Here is a 17,741-nt window from a genome sequence, read left to right as displayed (position 1 = left end):
GAAGCCCTTCAATGGGCAGTACCTGGGTGCACACCTTGGACAACTATTTAGCTGGCTAATTCAATTAGCAGCGGCGACATTCACGTGCAAGAGCAAAATAAGAGGCACAGGTGGGTAAAGCGCCAGGTGAAAGCAAAACTGCCAACGCGAGTGAAAGTCAGCTGATTGACAGACTAATTATGCATCTTATTATTCGTATTTACAAAATATATTTATACGTATTCCAAATGGCTGGAGATTGTTAAACTAAGCATTGCATTTACACACGTTTATTGATGTTTGCCCTATTGCGTATGTTATGTTTTTGTTTCTTTAATACTGATTTGTGTGTAAAGTTTTGTTAGATTGAAGAAAAGTCTTTTCTTATGCGTGGTTGTGGTTGAGGCTCCCGCTCACTCCCTGCCTTCCCGTTTCCTCTATTTTCCTCAATTGCATATGCTAATCCATTCCTCCACGTGGCACTCCTCGCACTCCACATTACAGCACCATTGAAATTTACAGTGACACCGCTCCGCCCGCCGCTGGATGATTTGACTGTGGCCACGCCCACAGCAGAGGGAGGTGCATCCGTCGCTGGTGGTGGTGTTCCGGTTGCACTTTCGACCCACAGTGCCTGTGGATAAAAATGTGAGTTTAATACTTCCTAATATATAAGAACCAATCAAAAATCCAAAGAATCCAAAAAATAGATAAATTGCATTCAAAATTATCGTAATAAAATTTGTTATCATAATTAAATTTGTAAGCACTTCACTTACAAATAAAATTCTAAATAAAAAACAAACAACCAGGAGGTTAAGCCCTTTGAATATAAGTTTATATGTCGTAAAACATTTCAAGAATTTATTTGCTTATAAGTTCGATACGATAAGGGATTATAAAAATATATATAAATAAGGAATGGAAGGTTTGTTTGCTATCAATAAAAAAACCAATTTGCGTAGGTCTAAATAACACAATGTTAATGAATCGACAGTTTTCAAACTGTAAGCAAATACAAATTGCTTATACCATGAGTGTATCGCAATTAATCCCTCCTACTGGAGGACAAGCTATTAAAAGTCCATAAATAAACTATTAAACTAAAGCATAAACAAAGTATCACAATTGTTTGTTGGACGATAATTGCCAGCGTTAATTGCCATCATTTGCCTACACACGACACCGGACACGAGCACATGAATCAAAACGCCCGATGGGCTGGTCCGCACTCCGCAGTCCCCAGTTCACTGGAGCTGGAGGTAATACTACCGGACTAAGCCGGCGATTAATTATAAATTTGCGTCGTAATTAACACTTTTAAACTGCTGCCAGTCGCCGGCGGAGCAGCAACTTTTGATAATTTGCAAATGTGTCAACAGCAAAATGGCTAACGAAAATTGCAAGTGGCAGTTAGACGTCGTTTTCGATGTGAACGTGCCTCAACTCCATTCGATACCAACAAACCAGACGAGAAACAAAAAGGGGTTTTAAGGGACTTAAATTTTAACCAAGCAATTGTTTTTTGAGAGCGAAGACTTTATATTTATAACCTTTTTTGATAATTGCTTGGAATAAAGATTTTGACAAGAAACTTTATTTTTGCTATATATTATTTAGTATCAATATTTTCAAAAACTTATTAAATTAAAACCCCTATTGATGTTTCTGCCTCAGCCTCTGCTTTAAACATTCCGAAACTGAGTTAAGCTGATCCGATCCAATCCGATCCAAACTGAGCCAGAGCTAAGCTAAACTGAGCTGCTGTGCGCATGCGTCGTTGTCGCATTTTTTTCGTGAATTATGTGGCATGTTTGGTAGCCCGTTTAAAAAACATTTTTGCTTTTGTTGCACTTGCGGTTGCTGCTGTTGTTAATTTGCATTTGTGATTTATTTATTAGAGGCAAATCAAATTTATCGTTCGGTTCGTATCGGTAAATCATTTTTAATTAGTTGCAACGAATTTTTTTAGCAACGAAATTGTAAATTAATTTAATAGGTAATGAAATTGATGGGGAGGAGCTTAAAAAAATTTGTGGCTTAAACTGTACAAGAAGAGGGAGGAACTTGGGACGCATAAAGCCATATATTCAATATAATATCATTGGAAATTAGAAATAAAATAAGAATTAAAAGTAACATGATTACTTAAATTTTATTTATATATTTAAATTGTAAATAGCTATTCGAAGGTGTAACCAAAATTCTAAAAAATATTTACTTATTTCCAGACTTTTTGAATTAATAAATTAATAAATTAGTCGATTAGTCTGAACTTTGTTAATTGAACAATGTAAGATTAAAGTAAAATGTTTTAATTTTATTTAATTTTATTTAAGAACACAATTTTTTATTTTTTGGTATGCAAAAATATGTATAACTAACTTACCCTGTATATCAGCTCCCAAATCCCGTTCACAAAAGTTTGGCGAGCGCTGATAGTAGAACAGCGATGTCTCCAGTTTTCGGGCCATCCTTGCTGCATTTTTATCGGCACTTGGTTGCCGCGAGCCCCGCTCCACTCCGAGTTCCTCGTGTCGTCGTGACTCGGAACTGCCCGTTCCTCCTCCATCGGGACCCCCAGATGCATCAGCGGTGTCCAGATCGGGGGAGCTGGATCCCGAGCCGCTGCCTCCATTTGATTTCTTATTGCGCGCCCTTTTCAAAACGACCACGGGCTCCCCGTTGCCAAGATTCGATTGATCGACGAGAATGGCCTTGCGGAACTGGTGCTTCAGCACCTTGCCAACGATGTGGAAGTCGGGGGCCGACTTCCAGCAGGTCTTCAGCTGGCAGCTGCCGGACATTCCATGGCACTTGCAGCGGAACTCCATGTTGTTGGAGACGGCCTGGAAAAGTATGTATGAAAAAATGGCTTAAATTTAAATATTAAAATAAAAAAAAAGCTTAGTTTACATGTTATGGAAATTTTGTAATTTATGTACAACTTTAATAACGATTTGCTTTTATTTTATACATTTTAAAAATCATTTATTTATCAAAATATGACAGACTTTTTTTCTATTATTTTTAGGGAAATTATGTTCATTTATAAATGTGCCTCGTTTTGCTTTAAAATCAATTAACTAATTTTGTAAAACAAATATTTTTTTTCTTTAACAGTTGAAAAGCGAAACTCACTATTCTGCCGGCGTGATTGTTGTGCAGATTGATCTTCGACTGAATGTCGCCGGCCTTCTCACGGCAGTCGAGGAACAGCTTGGAGTACTCGACGCCAAAGTCCATGTTGTGGGAGCAGCCGCCCCATTTCCAGCGACTGGCGATCTTGGAGCGCTCGTACTTCTTCTCCTCCTCGGGCGTTAGAATCTGGTTCGTTTCCAAGTACTGGAGAAACAGCTTCTTCTCCTTGTCGAGCGACTGGCGCAGGTTCTTGTTGAGCGTTTTGCGATTGATGGTGGGGTCGCAGCCGCAGGACATCAAACGGCCTTGGCTGCAGGCGCGGGCCACACTGTGTGCCACCCCGGCAGCCGATATGGCAAAGGCGAACGCACTCTCCCGGTAGCCTAAAACGGTTAAGAAATTTAAAGAATCGGTATTGGTATCGAAGTCGCAGTTGGAGTCGGAGGTCCTGCCCAGGGGAATCATTGCCCACTATTGCAATTTATGCGGTGTTATTTTTAACGCTGCATTCGAAGCAGTCGTCGCCCTGGGAATTCAGCGGCATTTCAGCTTTGACAACAGCTCAAAGCAAAGAGACTGTGGCAAGAACACTTTTAATGATGCAGTCCACACCCACCCAAGGCTGTGATCCACTTGCAAAAATAAATATTAAATAGAGATAAGAAAATGGCCCAGAGACGTGCGAAATTTGTACTTTTCCATTTTCTTATCAAGAAGACAATTTACCATCTATGCCAAAAATGATCAATAAATTTTTATAAATAAACAGAAATAATTTCTTTGAAAAATATTTTTTTGAAGAACATTTAAAACGGTATCCTTATGCAAATTGATTGATTGCTTACAAAAAGGTGTGAAATTAAAATAAATAGTAATCCAGTTGACATTTACATATTTCTTCATTATTATATTTTAACTTTGGGCAAGCGTTAAGTATAAACAAACATTGCTGAAATTCAGCCTAAAATCTATAAAATTTCATAACAATAGATCTTAATATTCTGCAAGTGTATTATTTGAAATGCCTTATGCAGCGCTGGCAGCTGTCAAATGGCTGTCAAAAATACTGACGTTAATCATGGTCGACATGGCCGTGAGTGGCCCAAAGTTGGCAACATTTGTCAAGCGATTGACATGCAAATGGCCAGCGCCACTTTGCATAATGCCAAACGCAGTGAGAGAGATCTCCGAATCGGCGACAGTACATATGTCAGTGTGACAGGCTTGCATCATTCTGGGGTCGCGAATTCGAATGCGATTCGAAATCCAAATCCAGACTCCTCTCCTTCAAGCCGCTGTCAAGCAATCAGTCAGTCAGTCAAGTTGGCCAGTCCGTCACTCAGGATGCGCACGAATGCAAATGTCAATGTTGTGACAAGTTGTCGTACAGATCGGGGGTTCCAGTGATCCAACTGGCGATCGATTGCAATGCAAGTGCAATTGGAAATTGTGTGTGTAGCGCGCATTTGATTGACGATTAAGACGCCATCAATCAAGGCATCGACGAACAGTAGCCCCAGCCCACTTCGCATTCTCCACTCCCGCTTTTCACTGATCACTGATCAATGATCGCTGATCGTCGATCGTTGATCGCTGACTTGATTTATGCACGCTTTGTTTGTCTGGCCGTCCCCTCTCGGGCCATTTGCAAATCCAAATCACATCATTGGCAACAGTTACATTTGACAATGCCTTGGGGTCTCGAGATCTACCGATCTACCGATCTCGCGATCTCTCACCGCCTTGCGCATAAATTGGCCAGAAAGCCGAGTTCGGGAGGCCAGCCTGGCGACCTGTCTCGATCTCCGCCAGAGTCCGGAGCTCCCTTCCCCTGTCCCCTGTCGCCACTCTTCAGTCTTCAGTCTCCAATTCCAAGTCTCCTGTCCCGCGTGTTGCAATCCCAAGTAATTGTTTGCGACATACGTCGCTCGCTTGTTGTCACAGGCCGAGAGAAACCGGAGAGAGAAAAAGAGAGGTCCTCGGATAAAGGTCGTTCTTAAAACGCACACTAAAAGATATGTTTTATTAAAATTATGTATTATTATTATAATTATTTGAAAAGTGCTTGTCCTTGCATTACTAAAATTAAAAAGAAATTTTAAATTAAATCTTTATTATTCTTTTTTTTTCCTTTTCAAAAAATATAAATTAAAATATATTTTTAAAGTGATTTAGTTCCTAAACAACTTTGTTTCTTGACGCATTTTAAGTTTTATAAATACAAACTACTTATCTCCTAATTTAAAATATTTCTGTCAAATGAAACAAACATGACTCATTTTTTTATCAGGCGAGTAAAAAAAGCCGATCCCTTCTTTGGTGACTTTGTTTTGAGTGTAGGTAATCCTTTAACTACTTTGTGTTGCAGCCTTTAGGAGGGGTTTCCCCTCCCACTGCCGCTCCACTTGATTGACAATAATGCATGGTAGCAGCAGCAGCAGCAGCCGTAGCAGCAACCCAATCCAAGATCAGCGATCTGCAACGACGACGTAGCGACGATCGACGATCGACGAGTTCCATAAGTTATAGTAGATGTATGCAAAATAGTTGACCTGTCCGTGCGCCGTTTCGATTGTCAGTCATTGTGCGACTCGGCGACCGGGCGACTTGATTTGTTTCGTTTCACTTGGTCGCCCCATCGCTGGCCTCCGATCTTGAGGTTCCATGTCCCATGTCCACTATCCACGGTCCACTGTCCGATGTCCAATGTCCAATGTCCAATGTCCGTCCATCGAATCGATCCCTGACTTTGTGGCTGCCTTTCTGCCCTTATAAGTCGTCTTCGCTGGCCGCGATCGTTGCACGCGTTGCTGTTGGCCTGTCAATATTGACTCTCGTTATGTGCAGTTCCTTCCTTATTTAATGGACGCACGAACGGACCGGGTTGACAAACGGACAACCGGACAAACGGACAGCGGTCTGACCGACGGACGGACGATCCTCAGACATGTCAGTGACATAAGCTTGGGTTTACCATATTGGCTGAAGGCTAGTCGAGAGTTACTTGGAAGTGCTGCTGCTGGCGGTGCTGTTGCTGCTGCTGCTGGTGTGGCATGCATTTGGAGATTTATGGTTCGGCATTGTCTTTTCGGCAATGTTGTTAACTTTAACCCGCCGTTTTGGCATTTGCCTCGATCTGCTGCCATGCCCCCGAATGCAAATAATATGTAATGGAATGATTTGGTTAAAGATCCCCCAATTCTCAAAAGCATCGGAATTTCCATCCCATTTTCATTGGGAAACTCAACTTTTAGATTTTTTAGTTTGTTACTTTGAGAACTTGACCTAATTTTAAAAACATATTAATCAAAATTATAATAAAATACAAAAGTTAAAAAATTCAATGGTTCTAATAAGGTTTTATTACAGTATTAAAGGATAAGAAGGTTAAAAACCTCTTCAATTTGATTTAAAAAATTTTGATACGGATTAAAGGTATATTTAAAAAAATGTTCCACTTAAAGAAAATCTATTTTTTATGGAAAGCGATAAGTTTTGGTACCACGAAATTTGGTCAGATTAGGAAACGGGAACTATGCTGATAATCACATCAGAGGAATGACAATGACAATGTTGGGACTCTGTCCGTGTCCAATTCCAATTCCAAGTCCAATTCCGTTTCCACATCCCATATCCATTCCCAGGACTGTCCTGTCCTGTCTTCTCCTCTCCAAAAAGCATTCGTTTGACTCGACTGTCCGTTGTCAGTGGATGCGGCAGCATCCGTCAACGGAGATAACAATTTTTTAAATTGAAATTGAATGAAGTGGTTTGCTTACAATATAATTTATACGATGAATGCAAATAAATTACGCCGTACGAAAGACGAAAACGAGATGAGGCTGAGGCTGAGACAGAGGCAGTGGCCCCTGGGCCTTTCCCTTTTAGCTTCTGTTTGCCGTTGTTGTCGCCTGTCGCATTGAAATTTGTGAGAAATCTGCCGAACATCTCCGGCTATATATCGTTTGCATCTGGATTGCAGTGCCGCCATTTTGCCCATTTCCATTGTGTTTTCTTCAACCGCAGCTCCTTCGCCTTTCATTCCCTCGTTTTTGGCATTTTTACAGCAATCGTATGATGCATAATTTAACTAATGAAGCTTTCTGGTTAAAGCGTTGTGTTTATTTCCATAGGACTGCCAAAGTGTTTGGCCAAACTAAATTATTTCGTTAGTAGTAGATATGTACTAGTACTAAATTGGGAAAGTGACACAACAATTTAAGGATTTTAAAAAAAGTTATTATATTTTGCCTACTAACTTAATGGCTTAACATAAATTTTATGTTTTATAAATTTTTATGTTATGTTTAAATAATTAATGGACATTTCATTGATTTTGAGAACATATAGGACTTCCACATGGAGTGTTAGGTGTTTTTGTTGTGAAAAACCCAAATGATAGTGTCAACCCATCCCAATGAAATCATGACTCATAACAGTAGTCAACGGGAAAATAAGAAGCTTTCAATTGTGCAGAAAACCCGAGATCGGCGCCTGTGATCACAGTTACCGCTACTTGTTGGCCCGGCCAACAAAAGGGGCTTAGAATGCGGCTCCCCTTTGTTGTATTTAGATGGGCTATGGAGAGTGGTGCATGTGTGTGATCTATCCGTCATAAGGCACACGCCGCGTGGGTTTTCAAACGGCGGATTGGGTAACACAATGCCCGGCGGACAGATTAAGATATCAAAGTCAAAGTTCGCATAGCCGACGTTTTCGCGATGCGATGCACCGGGCTGTGACAAAACGGTGGGTCCCAGGCCTCAGAACAAGGTCCACTCAACACTCTTACTCGGCCACATAGAAATTTGATCTAGTCCGGGTGAGATGAGTGCACAGAAAAAAAATATATACTTGTTTAAAAATATTTTAATATACATATAACGGAATCAAAGTTTAAAGTTTAATCAAACCTTCAGAAATATGTGGGTATAATTATACGTTTTTTTAATATCAGTGCGAATCTAACCATGAAAACGTACGATTTTTAAATGCTTTCTAAATGTATTCAGTATAAAATATTAAACAACTTTTTATATTCTTATTTTGTTATTATTAATATAAGTTTTAAAAGTTTAAAGTAAATAAATTTACTTTTATGAAATATAAACGTTTTTTAATTATTACAATTACCCGAGACTTTTAAGGCCAGTTCAAAAATCAGCAATATAACAACCAGGCTTAATAACTTTTGTAACTTTCTAAAGAATGTGTGAATAGTTTTTAAAAATTTGAAGGCTTACCATTTATTATGCAAAGTGTGATTAAGAGCCTCATAAAATGTTTCCTGTGTGAGGGCATTAGAAGCTGGGATTGTGTTGCTGCTGTGGCTTTTGTGCCATGTCGTGTCTAATAATGCGGCGGTTAATAGCTTCGGACATTGTCTGCTTGACCAAACGTCTCCGCTATGGACAATTTTAATTAGACTCTTTGCCTAGCGGTTTGCGTGTGGGCCGGCAGTGTTTTTGCTTTTCCCCACCCAATGCCCCAGCCCTCGACTTTTCTGAACCGCAAAACTCGTTGACAGTTGGCGGACTTTAGTTGGCGACTCGGGCTCGGGCCGGTCATAAAGCGATTTTGTTTGCGTGAAAGCTGAGCCACGCTTACTGCACATTTTAGTGTCAGCTTAATGGCTTTAGGCCACGGCTACCACTGCCACCACTGGCGGCAACCTGAACCTGGGAAACTCTCGGTCAACTCACCTTTCTTCAGCAAACTGGAGGCATGCGGATTGCGGCTCTTTGTGCTCAGCGATGAACAGTTCCAGCGATGCCATTGAAACTGTTGGGAGAATGCAGTCAAAATAGGGGAATTTTAATGGTATTCAACGGTTAAGGAGTTCATTTAGACATAGGGAAAATGTGCCATCAAAGTACCTTTGAGTTTTTTTTTACTTTGATTACTTTCACTACACAAAACAAATCGAAAACTGAATTTCTTGCCCCGTTTACACCACCTAAATAAATTGTATACCACCTTATTCAGTTGTAAATGAATTAGACTTCTTTCAATCAAATTTAATTTACGTTTTTGATAGTTGTAAATATTTAAAGCCAACTAATGTTTCGGCTTCGAAAAGGTAGTTTAATGACTCTGCGCAAACCGAAATAATTAAATTACTGTGATATGCACTTGAATTATGAAAATACAATTGGAAAACATTGAAAATATCTTTTCTGAGGGTATTTACCCACCTGAATTTGACATTCACGTATGGCCATGTCGAGTCCTTCGAGAGCTGCCGCCGTCACATCACTGGCCTTGTAGCAGAGCTCCACTTGATCCTTGCTCAATCCAGGCACTGAACGGCAGGTGGCACGGCCATCCGGCAAGCCATAGAGCCTGAAACGAAATTACAAATATAATAAGCAAAAAATAAGCAAAGAATCCTAATGAAATGTTCTAAATAAACGATGAGAACATTTTTCAACGACTCTGCTTGCTTGGGCCCAGAATTTTAAATCCAATTAAAATTTGATTACAGCTACCAACCGCAGTTGGCAATAAATGCTCCGAAAAACTGAACCCAACAATTCGAAACCGTAATTAACCTTGAGTGGCTGGCACAAACCGCAGAAGAAACCCCAAAAAAAAGACTAAACTAATTTAATTTCATTTTGTTTTCGTTTCTCTAGATGTGAAATTAAATTTGCTTTTATTTCATCTGAGATTTAATCGAGCTATTCACAGCGAAGCTGGTTGAGACAGTAGCTAAATATAATTTTTGTTACCAAGTTTGTCATAAATCTTTTTGTCAAATTGCTGGGCGATGATTCACTACCGTCTGCAGCAACCAAAATAAACTCTGGACTAGATGTACGATTCTTAACCCTACAATACCAACTAACCTATTATTAAATAATCTATAATTCTCTGTTAAAAGGGAAATTAAAATGAAATACTTAACCACTTGGACCGCTTAGATGCTTGGACTTATTCAAAAATATTGATTTAATCTTCAACAGTTATTCCAAATAATTTGAATTTCGATTTATGCTATTGGAATGTATGTAATTCTTTTTTTTTTAATGTCTTTAAAGTTAATATCCGACATATTATATATGTTCGTAAAGAGGGTTAACAATTTCGCTCCCGACTGAACCCATTTAAGAGCGGGCCGTGGCATTCAAGGTCAGCTAAGTTGAGTTAAGCTGAGCCGAGGTGTTCAGATCTTTGGCCAGAGATACAGATACGAGTTTTTTTTCGATTTATTTTCCTGATGTAGTATGTGAGTGAGTGCCAGTTGACGTTGAACAACTTCATCTGACTTTAGCCATAGGTCTAACTTCAGCTGATGTTGTGGGTAAAGTTGTTGCCACATCGCGACTTGCATCGCTTTGGAATCGCGTTGAAATCGCGTTGATCTACGACACGCAGCGAGGAATACCGGGCGTATACGTGATGTGCGTCTGGCGTCTGCAGCTTAAAATCGTTGGTAAATATATATTTTCTTAATGCCCAGACTTACTCTCTGCTGCTGCTGCTTCTTCCTCGCGGGGTTAATTGTGGCACGTCGCGTGTAGGAAAAACGAACAAAAATGCCTCAAATGTGGAAACGTGCCATTTTCACACACGTCTCTGTGCTGCAAAGACGCGAAGATTTAGAGATCCTCATCGGCATTGCGCCTCATTTGTATGCCATTCGCAGCTTCAACGTAACTGCAGTCGTTGATTTAGCCAACCGAGATCAGCAGATGTCAAGATACGCACAGCAGGTTCATATAATTTAAGAAATTTGTCGCTTTAAGTGCTGAATTCACATATAAAGTTCCCAAAGGACTGAAAATATTACTTTTTTGGAACTAAAATTTAATACCAGAAAAAATTTTAATTCATAAACTAATAGCCTAAATTATTATCCCATTCACCAGTGATTTTCATCAATTAAAGTTTATCAAAAGTATTAAGACCGTTACCAACGACTACAATATTTAATGATTTTTTACGGCCTTACAAAAAACAGAAAATTTAATTTCAAATATTATCTTAAATGCCAACAAACATAATTTGAATCTAATAAAAAAGTTATTGAGTCAACAGTTCTAACTTTCCCACATCGGTATTTACCAATCGAAGCAACAAAACTGCAATTTAAATATCAAGCCAGGAAAAACGAGGATTAAAAAACCCGAACAACTTCTTGGGCAAAATGCATTTTAATTGGCTGACGTTTCTGCGATACGAATGTGAATATGCAATGCGGGCCAGACATCTCGCCAGATAAAGAATTTAAACTGATGCACATTTTGTTAACAGCTTTATAAAGCATATGGCTTTTAGTTACCATTGCCGATGCCATTTGCCGACTTCAATAAAACTGATAAGCAAACGTAAAGAGAGAAAGAGCAGTGCACTAAAAAAAAATTATTTAAGCTCACATCATCGAATATATAAAAGCAAATATTTGTTTTTTCTTTGGCTACCGTTTTAAATAATATAATAATATTAAATGAGTAGATTATTTGACTTTACTTTACAATACTAATTTATAAAAATGTATTTGACGATAATTTATTTTTATACACCCAATCATAAGTGGATAATAAAATATCATAATAATAACGTGCTCTATTTTAACATCTAAGAAGTATGATTTTTTTAAATGTAATTTTATAAATTTGTTTCTGTGCACTCAAAGTGCCTGATCCGCCGGTCTGAGGACTCTGAGTCATGCATTTCAAGCCAGTTCAGTTCCCAGATTCTTCGTTTGCGTATTTCACGCGATGCGATAGCAATGCAATTGATTCGCTTATAAAATTTATCGATCGTTGTTCCCTCGAAAAGGAGCGAAGACGTTTGCTTATCAGACTCAAAGAGTGTTGGGGCCAAGATAAAAGCCGGCAACTGGCCAGCTCTAAATTTAATTTCGATTTTCATAACTGCTACAGTCCTTTCTCACGCTCGATGATTCTCGAGTTCTATTGAAATGCCATAAAAAGATTGAGGCTTTAATAGGCGCCGCCACAGCCAGACTTTTTCTCCCGTTTTTTTCCCTTTTTATATATTTCTTATTTTTTTTGTCTGGGTCTGTCAAACGGTAGCCCATGCATAAATCAAGGATTTCTGCTGCTATTTCGGCTTATGCCTTCAGCGAACTTTACTATATATACACAATCTTTGTTATTCAGCTAGCCTAAGCCAGTTAGGCAAAACAATATTTCCCACACAGAGATAGATACAGACGGATAGCCGGAGATTGAAGCATTTCAGGCCGGGCAGATAACTTTGGTGGAGACATTCCTGAACAGTTTGTTTGGGCTGGAAGGGGGGATTGAATTCGGGCGACCGCAGCAACAGCTAGGAATGTCTTTGATCTAATCCGTTCGTACAGGGTGATCCGGCATAAAAAATATTTCATTTCCATACCCAGAAAGAGTCTTTTTTGGCAATTAAATTCAATTATAACATATTTTCAAAGTTTTTAAGTTTGCATCACCAAAAATATAAAAAAAGAATGGGTTTACAAAATTTAAAGGGATTATAAATAATGGTTTGTTAAGAATGATGAAAAAATAGTCGTAGTCGGAAAAAAGCATAAGGCGAACCTAAGCAATGTCTTTAATTCTGTTTTAATTTAGAAATCCCAAACTTTTAAATGGAAACGGTAAGCTAGTTAGGCATTAAATTTAAAGAATAACACATTTTTAATATTTTTTTATATAATAAATGAAAGAAAATATTTTCTTTAACTCAAAAACCTTTGATTGCAGAAATATGCATTTTTTAAGAAAATTCCTTTTAAAGCGGTGTTTAATTTTTGTAAAAATGTTATAGTTATTCAATTCAATTGAATATTAAATTATCTGTGAGACCATAAATAAGAATCACTTTATTTTTGGTCTGTTTTGACAAAGTTATGCTTAAGAATATAGTGAGGCAAGTCAAAATTGGTAAGCATTGATTTGCGCAGAACAATATTATGCTGGCCGGCGAAAGCGCCTGGTGAATTAGCAACTTTTGGCTCATAAATAAATTTACTTCAAGTTGGAGGTGATGGGAGAAAAAAACACCTGAAGAACCCTTGAACGTGTGAAATCTGCTGCAGTGTTGGCTTACCTGTGCGCAGGTGTTCTGTTCGGTGGGTGTGTGTGCACCCAATTAAGCTGCAAACTGCAGAACTGGCGACCCGGAGGCGTGGCACTTCGGCAATTCATTTGCATTTCAAACGGGCGAAATTGTGACGCACCCACACATGTGTGGGCCTCATTATGCGTTGCAATTATGACGTTGCAACTACAAGGATGACGAAAACAACGACGAGAAGAGCAACAACAACGCCAGCGAATTGCAGGCTGCACTTCAGTTGCAACATCGCTGCATTGCTGCACTGCTGCAGTCTCAACAAGCTGAGCAAAAAGTATGTTGACAACCCCAAGGAACTGAAAAAGGTTGAATTACTCTGGGACTTGAAGACGTCAACACCCTTACGCACTGATCGCTTTAAAATGATTCTTTGGAGTTCTTAAATTTGTTAAAAAGGTAAGGTAAGCAAAAATCAAAAATAATATTACTTTTAAAATGATCAAACTCTTTAGCTTTTTTTGAAACAACATGAAAGATTTAAAGAAAAATAAAATTAACAATAATAAATTAAGTTTGTAAAGGTATGGTTATTATAATTATAATAATTAAAAGTATACTTTGAATTTTAAAAAAAGTGTTTGTGCAATTCATCAATGTAATTGGCGCATACAGTAACATTAGTAGCTCTAAAGAAATATCGAGTATTACATTTTTATGTTGAATTATTAAAATGACACTGAAAACCTGGCTAGACCTACTAAAACCAAACTAATTTTTATTCACAGGATATGGGTAATAGCGTAAAGTACCTTTCGTTAGTGTATGACAACAACGAGAGTAACGAGATTAACAAGCTGCAACTACTAGGCGAGGCAACCAGTCAGGCAAGGCGAAGTAATGCAACCAGCATCCAGTATCCAGCATCCAGCATCCATCCCTGCTCCCTGATGCTCCCTGCTCCATGGATTATGGACCCTGTTCCCAGCTCCGCCTCACTGCGCACATGGAAAATCGAGAGATTGACAAGCGACCCAGGCGCATTATAAAACTTGAGTACCGGGGACCACCCTGCAATTTGGAATGAGCTGAGCTCAATTGTGTGTAGGCCCCCGTGGTTTAGCAACTGCGAACATTGGAGGGGATTCCGATTCCGATCCCTATCCAGCGACAGACTGCAATCCCAACTCCAATCATCCACTGCCACGGGAGCCGTTGGCAATTTTATTTGCCTTCTAAAATGGCGGTCGTTGTTTGGCCTGGTCTAACATGTAAGTTGCCATTTTTGTTTGCATGGCCACCAGTAAGGTTTGTTAGTCGGCGAATGTATTAGCCAAACAATCGATCATTTTTCAAAAGAATTTGTAAGGAAATTAATCATATCATATCACAAATTTAGTAAATCTGTAGATATTTTTATTTGACTTCCTTATCAAAAGAATTTTATTCGAAAAAAAAAAAACATTTATAAACATTAATGTTTGTGTTTGAAAATATGTAAAAAATTTAGTTTCCATAACTGTTCAAAGAGTCTTACTTCAACCAATTTAAAAATTTGTTTATTTTTATATTACAAAAAGTTAATTGAACTCTTTTAAGAATTAAACAACTTATTTAATATAATATAACCATATATATTTCTCCGACCAGTTAAAAACTTTGTGACATGTTTTAGGCGATAAAAAAGAAGATTTTTATATAGTTGTGAAACTGATATACTTATTAAATGTAAAATAAAATAGTTACCAAAGTAAAATGTTTAAAACGCATTTTAAAAACAATTAGCACAGTTTCATTTCCCAAAAACCATGCGTGAAGGTGAGAACAGCCTGTTCCGCTCCATGTAATTTCCACACCGCAACAATCGCGTGTTAATCGGGCACAATTAGGTTAGCTTAATTTCCCTAGCCTATCACTAGATCAATATTAATTATGCCAACACCTTCGGCTGACAGCTGTTTCTCCCAGCTCGCGATTGATTAATACGTTGTTCGCTGTTGTTGCTTGTCGTTTAATTAATTAACTCGCCAACAGCAATAGCCACCGTATATATAAAACACGGCGTAATGAGCCGACTTGAAGTTAATTTGTCGACAGGCCTTTTACAGTGCGGAATTTTGCTTTACATACTTGTGAATAATGGTGATGGATTTGGTTTTAGGATAGAATGGGCATGGGATGGAACTCGGGACTTGGGACTTACCAACGTGTGCAGCAGGCCAAGATAATCACAACAATTAAATGCAAATTGCAATGGCGCGATGTTGCCGGTGTGGCGGCAACCAGGTTGTTGCTGCTGCTTCCTACTTCTTGTTGCTGCTGCTGCTGTTGCTGTTGCTGTTGCTCGTGGCCTTTTGATGTTGCTCGCCACGCAGTCATCGCTCGGCTTTGATTTGCATATATTTTCATACAATTGCTGCCAAATGTTTAATTGCACTGCATTTTCGTTAGTTAATTTATCACTGGGCACCGTATCTTTGGTCGTTGCAGGGGCATTTGAATTCGTTTGCAGGGGCCGAGCAGCAGGAAACATTTTGTAGAGCTCATTTGAAATATCTTGAACTCTTTTCCTTTTGGTCCTAAGTCTTTCACATTTTTTGTTAATTTTGCTTTAATTGGGGGATTGTTTTAGTGCCTCAAATAGAGTTTCTAAAATAAAGATTTTAAATGCAAATAAAAATTTTGTTTTGTTTTTTGCTATTTAATATTTACATGAAGTAAATATAAAATTTTTGTGCGTTTTAAGTGAATCATCAGAGTTTAATTCCCTTTCTGTTGATCAGGCATACCGTCAACGTCTTTATTATAACGTCATTTATTTTAATATAGTTTTTTAATTAATAATCAATAATCGGCCTTTGTTAAATTGAAGTTGTCACTTTTGTCTTGTAAGTAATTAATAAACTCAATTCAGATTTTCTTCTTATTACACAAAATTGATTTGATTAAAATTTTATTGCTCTTGGGGACTCCTTTCTTTCAGTCTCTCCATTTACCACAATTTTCTTCGAATTAATTTAATTTTTCACTTAACCAAAGGCCGAAGACCGACCATTCGACAATCTGCTTGGCTTTCAACGTTGAGCTCAACTCTGTGGCTACTGGCTGGATAGCAAAAATCGTTTTCTCGTAATGTTTGTCGTTACATTCGTTATTTTTTTATTTTTTCCCATTTACAATCGTTTTTGCCCCGGCACCAAGAGGAGACTGGGTTTGTCCGATTGGTCTGTAATACAAGTTTCGGATTCTTGTAGGTTTTGCATTAAGTCTTTCCTCGGTTTTTGCTCTTTGCTTCTGTTTCTGGGTGGTTTGCGTACTTTGATTTGATTCGTTTTGCGGTTTTTTAGGAAGGTTGTTGCTTGGTGTGTGGCAATCGAACCAAGAATGGCGAATTTAATTTAAAATTTTATTGGTTTTCAATAATTGGGTAGTTGAAAAGTTAATTATACAACTGTTTTTCTTTTTTTTTAATTATTTAAATTATTTAAATATTCTTGACTATTGCGGAGAGCTTAGAGACTTGTTTCATTTCAAAAAGAAGTCTTATTCAAATTTAACTGTATGTAATTTTTACTTTTACTTTTGTGTTTATCTAAACAATTTTATTGAATTTGTATTCTTTTTAAAAATTATTATTTTTAAATAAATACTGATCCCTTTTAAATTACAACTAATTTCTTTCGCTATTACTTGTTTAAAGGTTAAAATGGAAAATATGTTTTTTTAATTAATATGGTTTAGCAATGTTTTCGTTTTTAATTTAATATATTATTTATCACACAAAATATTTAGATTTGAAAGATTAAGCAGTTAAGTTTATTGATTGATTTATTAATATATATTTTTTTCTCACATTTTTGTTAAAAATTAAATATGAATTGTGATTGATATGGGATGCTTTTTATTTACGGCACGGAAGACACAGGACACGAACGTCCTGCCAGCTAAACGATTCGCGCGACTATGACACGAGAGCCAAGCTCGCCAGCCTCTAAATGCAAATTAAAATTGAAATATTTGAAACATAGGCTGGCTTCGTTGTTATCGCCATCTACATCGTCGGCTATTCTCGTTGTCCTCGCATCGTCCTCGTCATCAGCCTCGTTGTCCTGTGCGTGTTATCCTGGGAATTACGGATTCATGAGTGTGGGACTTTCGTTGGGAGGTGGATGTGGAATGTGCGCGTGCCTTTCCGTTGGAGGGTGAATTCCCGATTCCTGGCTCAGCGACTGGCTGGCGAAAGTACAAATACATCAAAGGATGCAAACACCAACAAACACACAGGATATATTGAGGCAGGGCTGCTCATTCTGTTTGCGTTTATCGCATGCGAGAGAAAGTCCTTGTTATCCTTGATTATGCGCTCCAATTAACACATTGGGATAGGATTATAAATGCATTAGTAAAGACACTATAATAATGGTTATAAAAATGGTTTATAAAAACTTGAACAATTATAACTTCCCATAAATAGTTACAATTGACTATGTAAACGTAAAGAAAAAACTAGTAGTTTGGTTGAAACTATTTTATACTTATTTTAATATATCTGGCATTTAAAGCATAATATATTCTTGTATAACCTTTAATTTATTTTAAAT

The 17,741-nt window shown here is 37.9% G+C and overlaps 1 protein-coding gene across 2 annotated transcripts; it reads right to left on the bottom strand.

Moving 5' to 3' along the window:
- Positions 1-145: 145 nt before the first annotated feature.
- Positions 146-17,084, bottom strand: LOC108138055 (protein Wnt-7b). Of its 2 annotated transcripts, XM_017260031.2 has the most exons (7): positions 16,994-17,084; positions 15,344-15,789; positions 9,315-9,462; positions 8,823-8,901; positions 3,121-3,503; positions 2,369-2,828; positions 146-613 (listed from the first exon to the last, which is right to left on the bottom strand). In XM_017260031.2, the coding sequence occupies exons 2-7, from the start codon at positions 15,547-15,549 to the stop codon at positions 426-428; spliced, it is 1,464 nt and encodes a 487-aa protein (XP_017115520.1). In that variant the 5' UTR covers positions 15,550-15,789; positions 16,994-17,084; the 3' UTR covers positions 146-425. The 2 variants fall into 2 exon arrangements, with proteins under 2 accessions (XP_017115520.1, XP_041566275.1); XM_041710341.1 differs by lacking the exons at positions 15,344-15,789; positions 16,994-17,084 and adding an exon at positions 9,542-9,574 and having other exon boundaries at positions 148-613.
- Between the last annotated feature and the right edge of the window lie 657 nt (positions 17,085-17,741).

The sequence above is a fragment of the Drosophila elegans genome, unplaced genomic scaffold, assembly GCF_018152505.1.
Source record: "Drosophila elegans isolate 14027-0461.03 unplaced genomic scaffold, ASM1815250v1 contig_814, whole genome shotgun sequence".
NCBI classification, from domain to species: Eukaryota; Metazoa; Arthropoda; class Insecta; order Diptera; family Drosophilidae; genus Drosophila; species Drosophila elegans.
This window is presented reverse-complemented; position numbering and strand designations above follow the sequence as displayed.

Excerpts from the sequence above, each read along its gene's own strand:
- LOC108138055 (XM_017260031.2), bottom strand. The coding sequence starts at position 15,549 with ATGAAAATATATGCAAATCAAAGCCGAGCGATGACTGCGTGGCGAGCA. Across the intron at positions 2,829-3,120 it reads ACAATCACGCCGGCAGAATA|GCCGTCTCCAACAACATGGA; the intron begins GTGAGTTTCGCT and ends ATACTTTTCCAG. Across the intron at positions 614-2,368 it reads TTTGGGAGCTGATATACAGG|GCACTGTGGGTCGAAAGTGC; the intron begins GTAAGTTAGTTA and ends TTTTATCCACAG.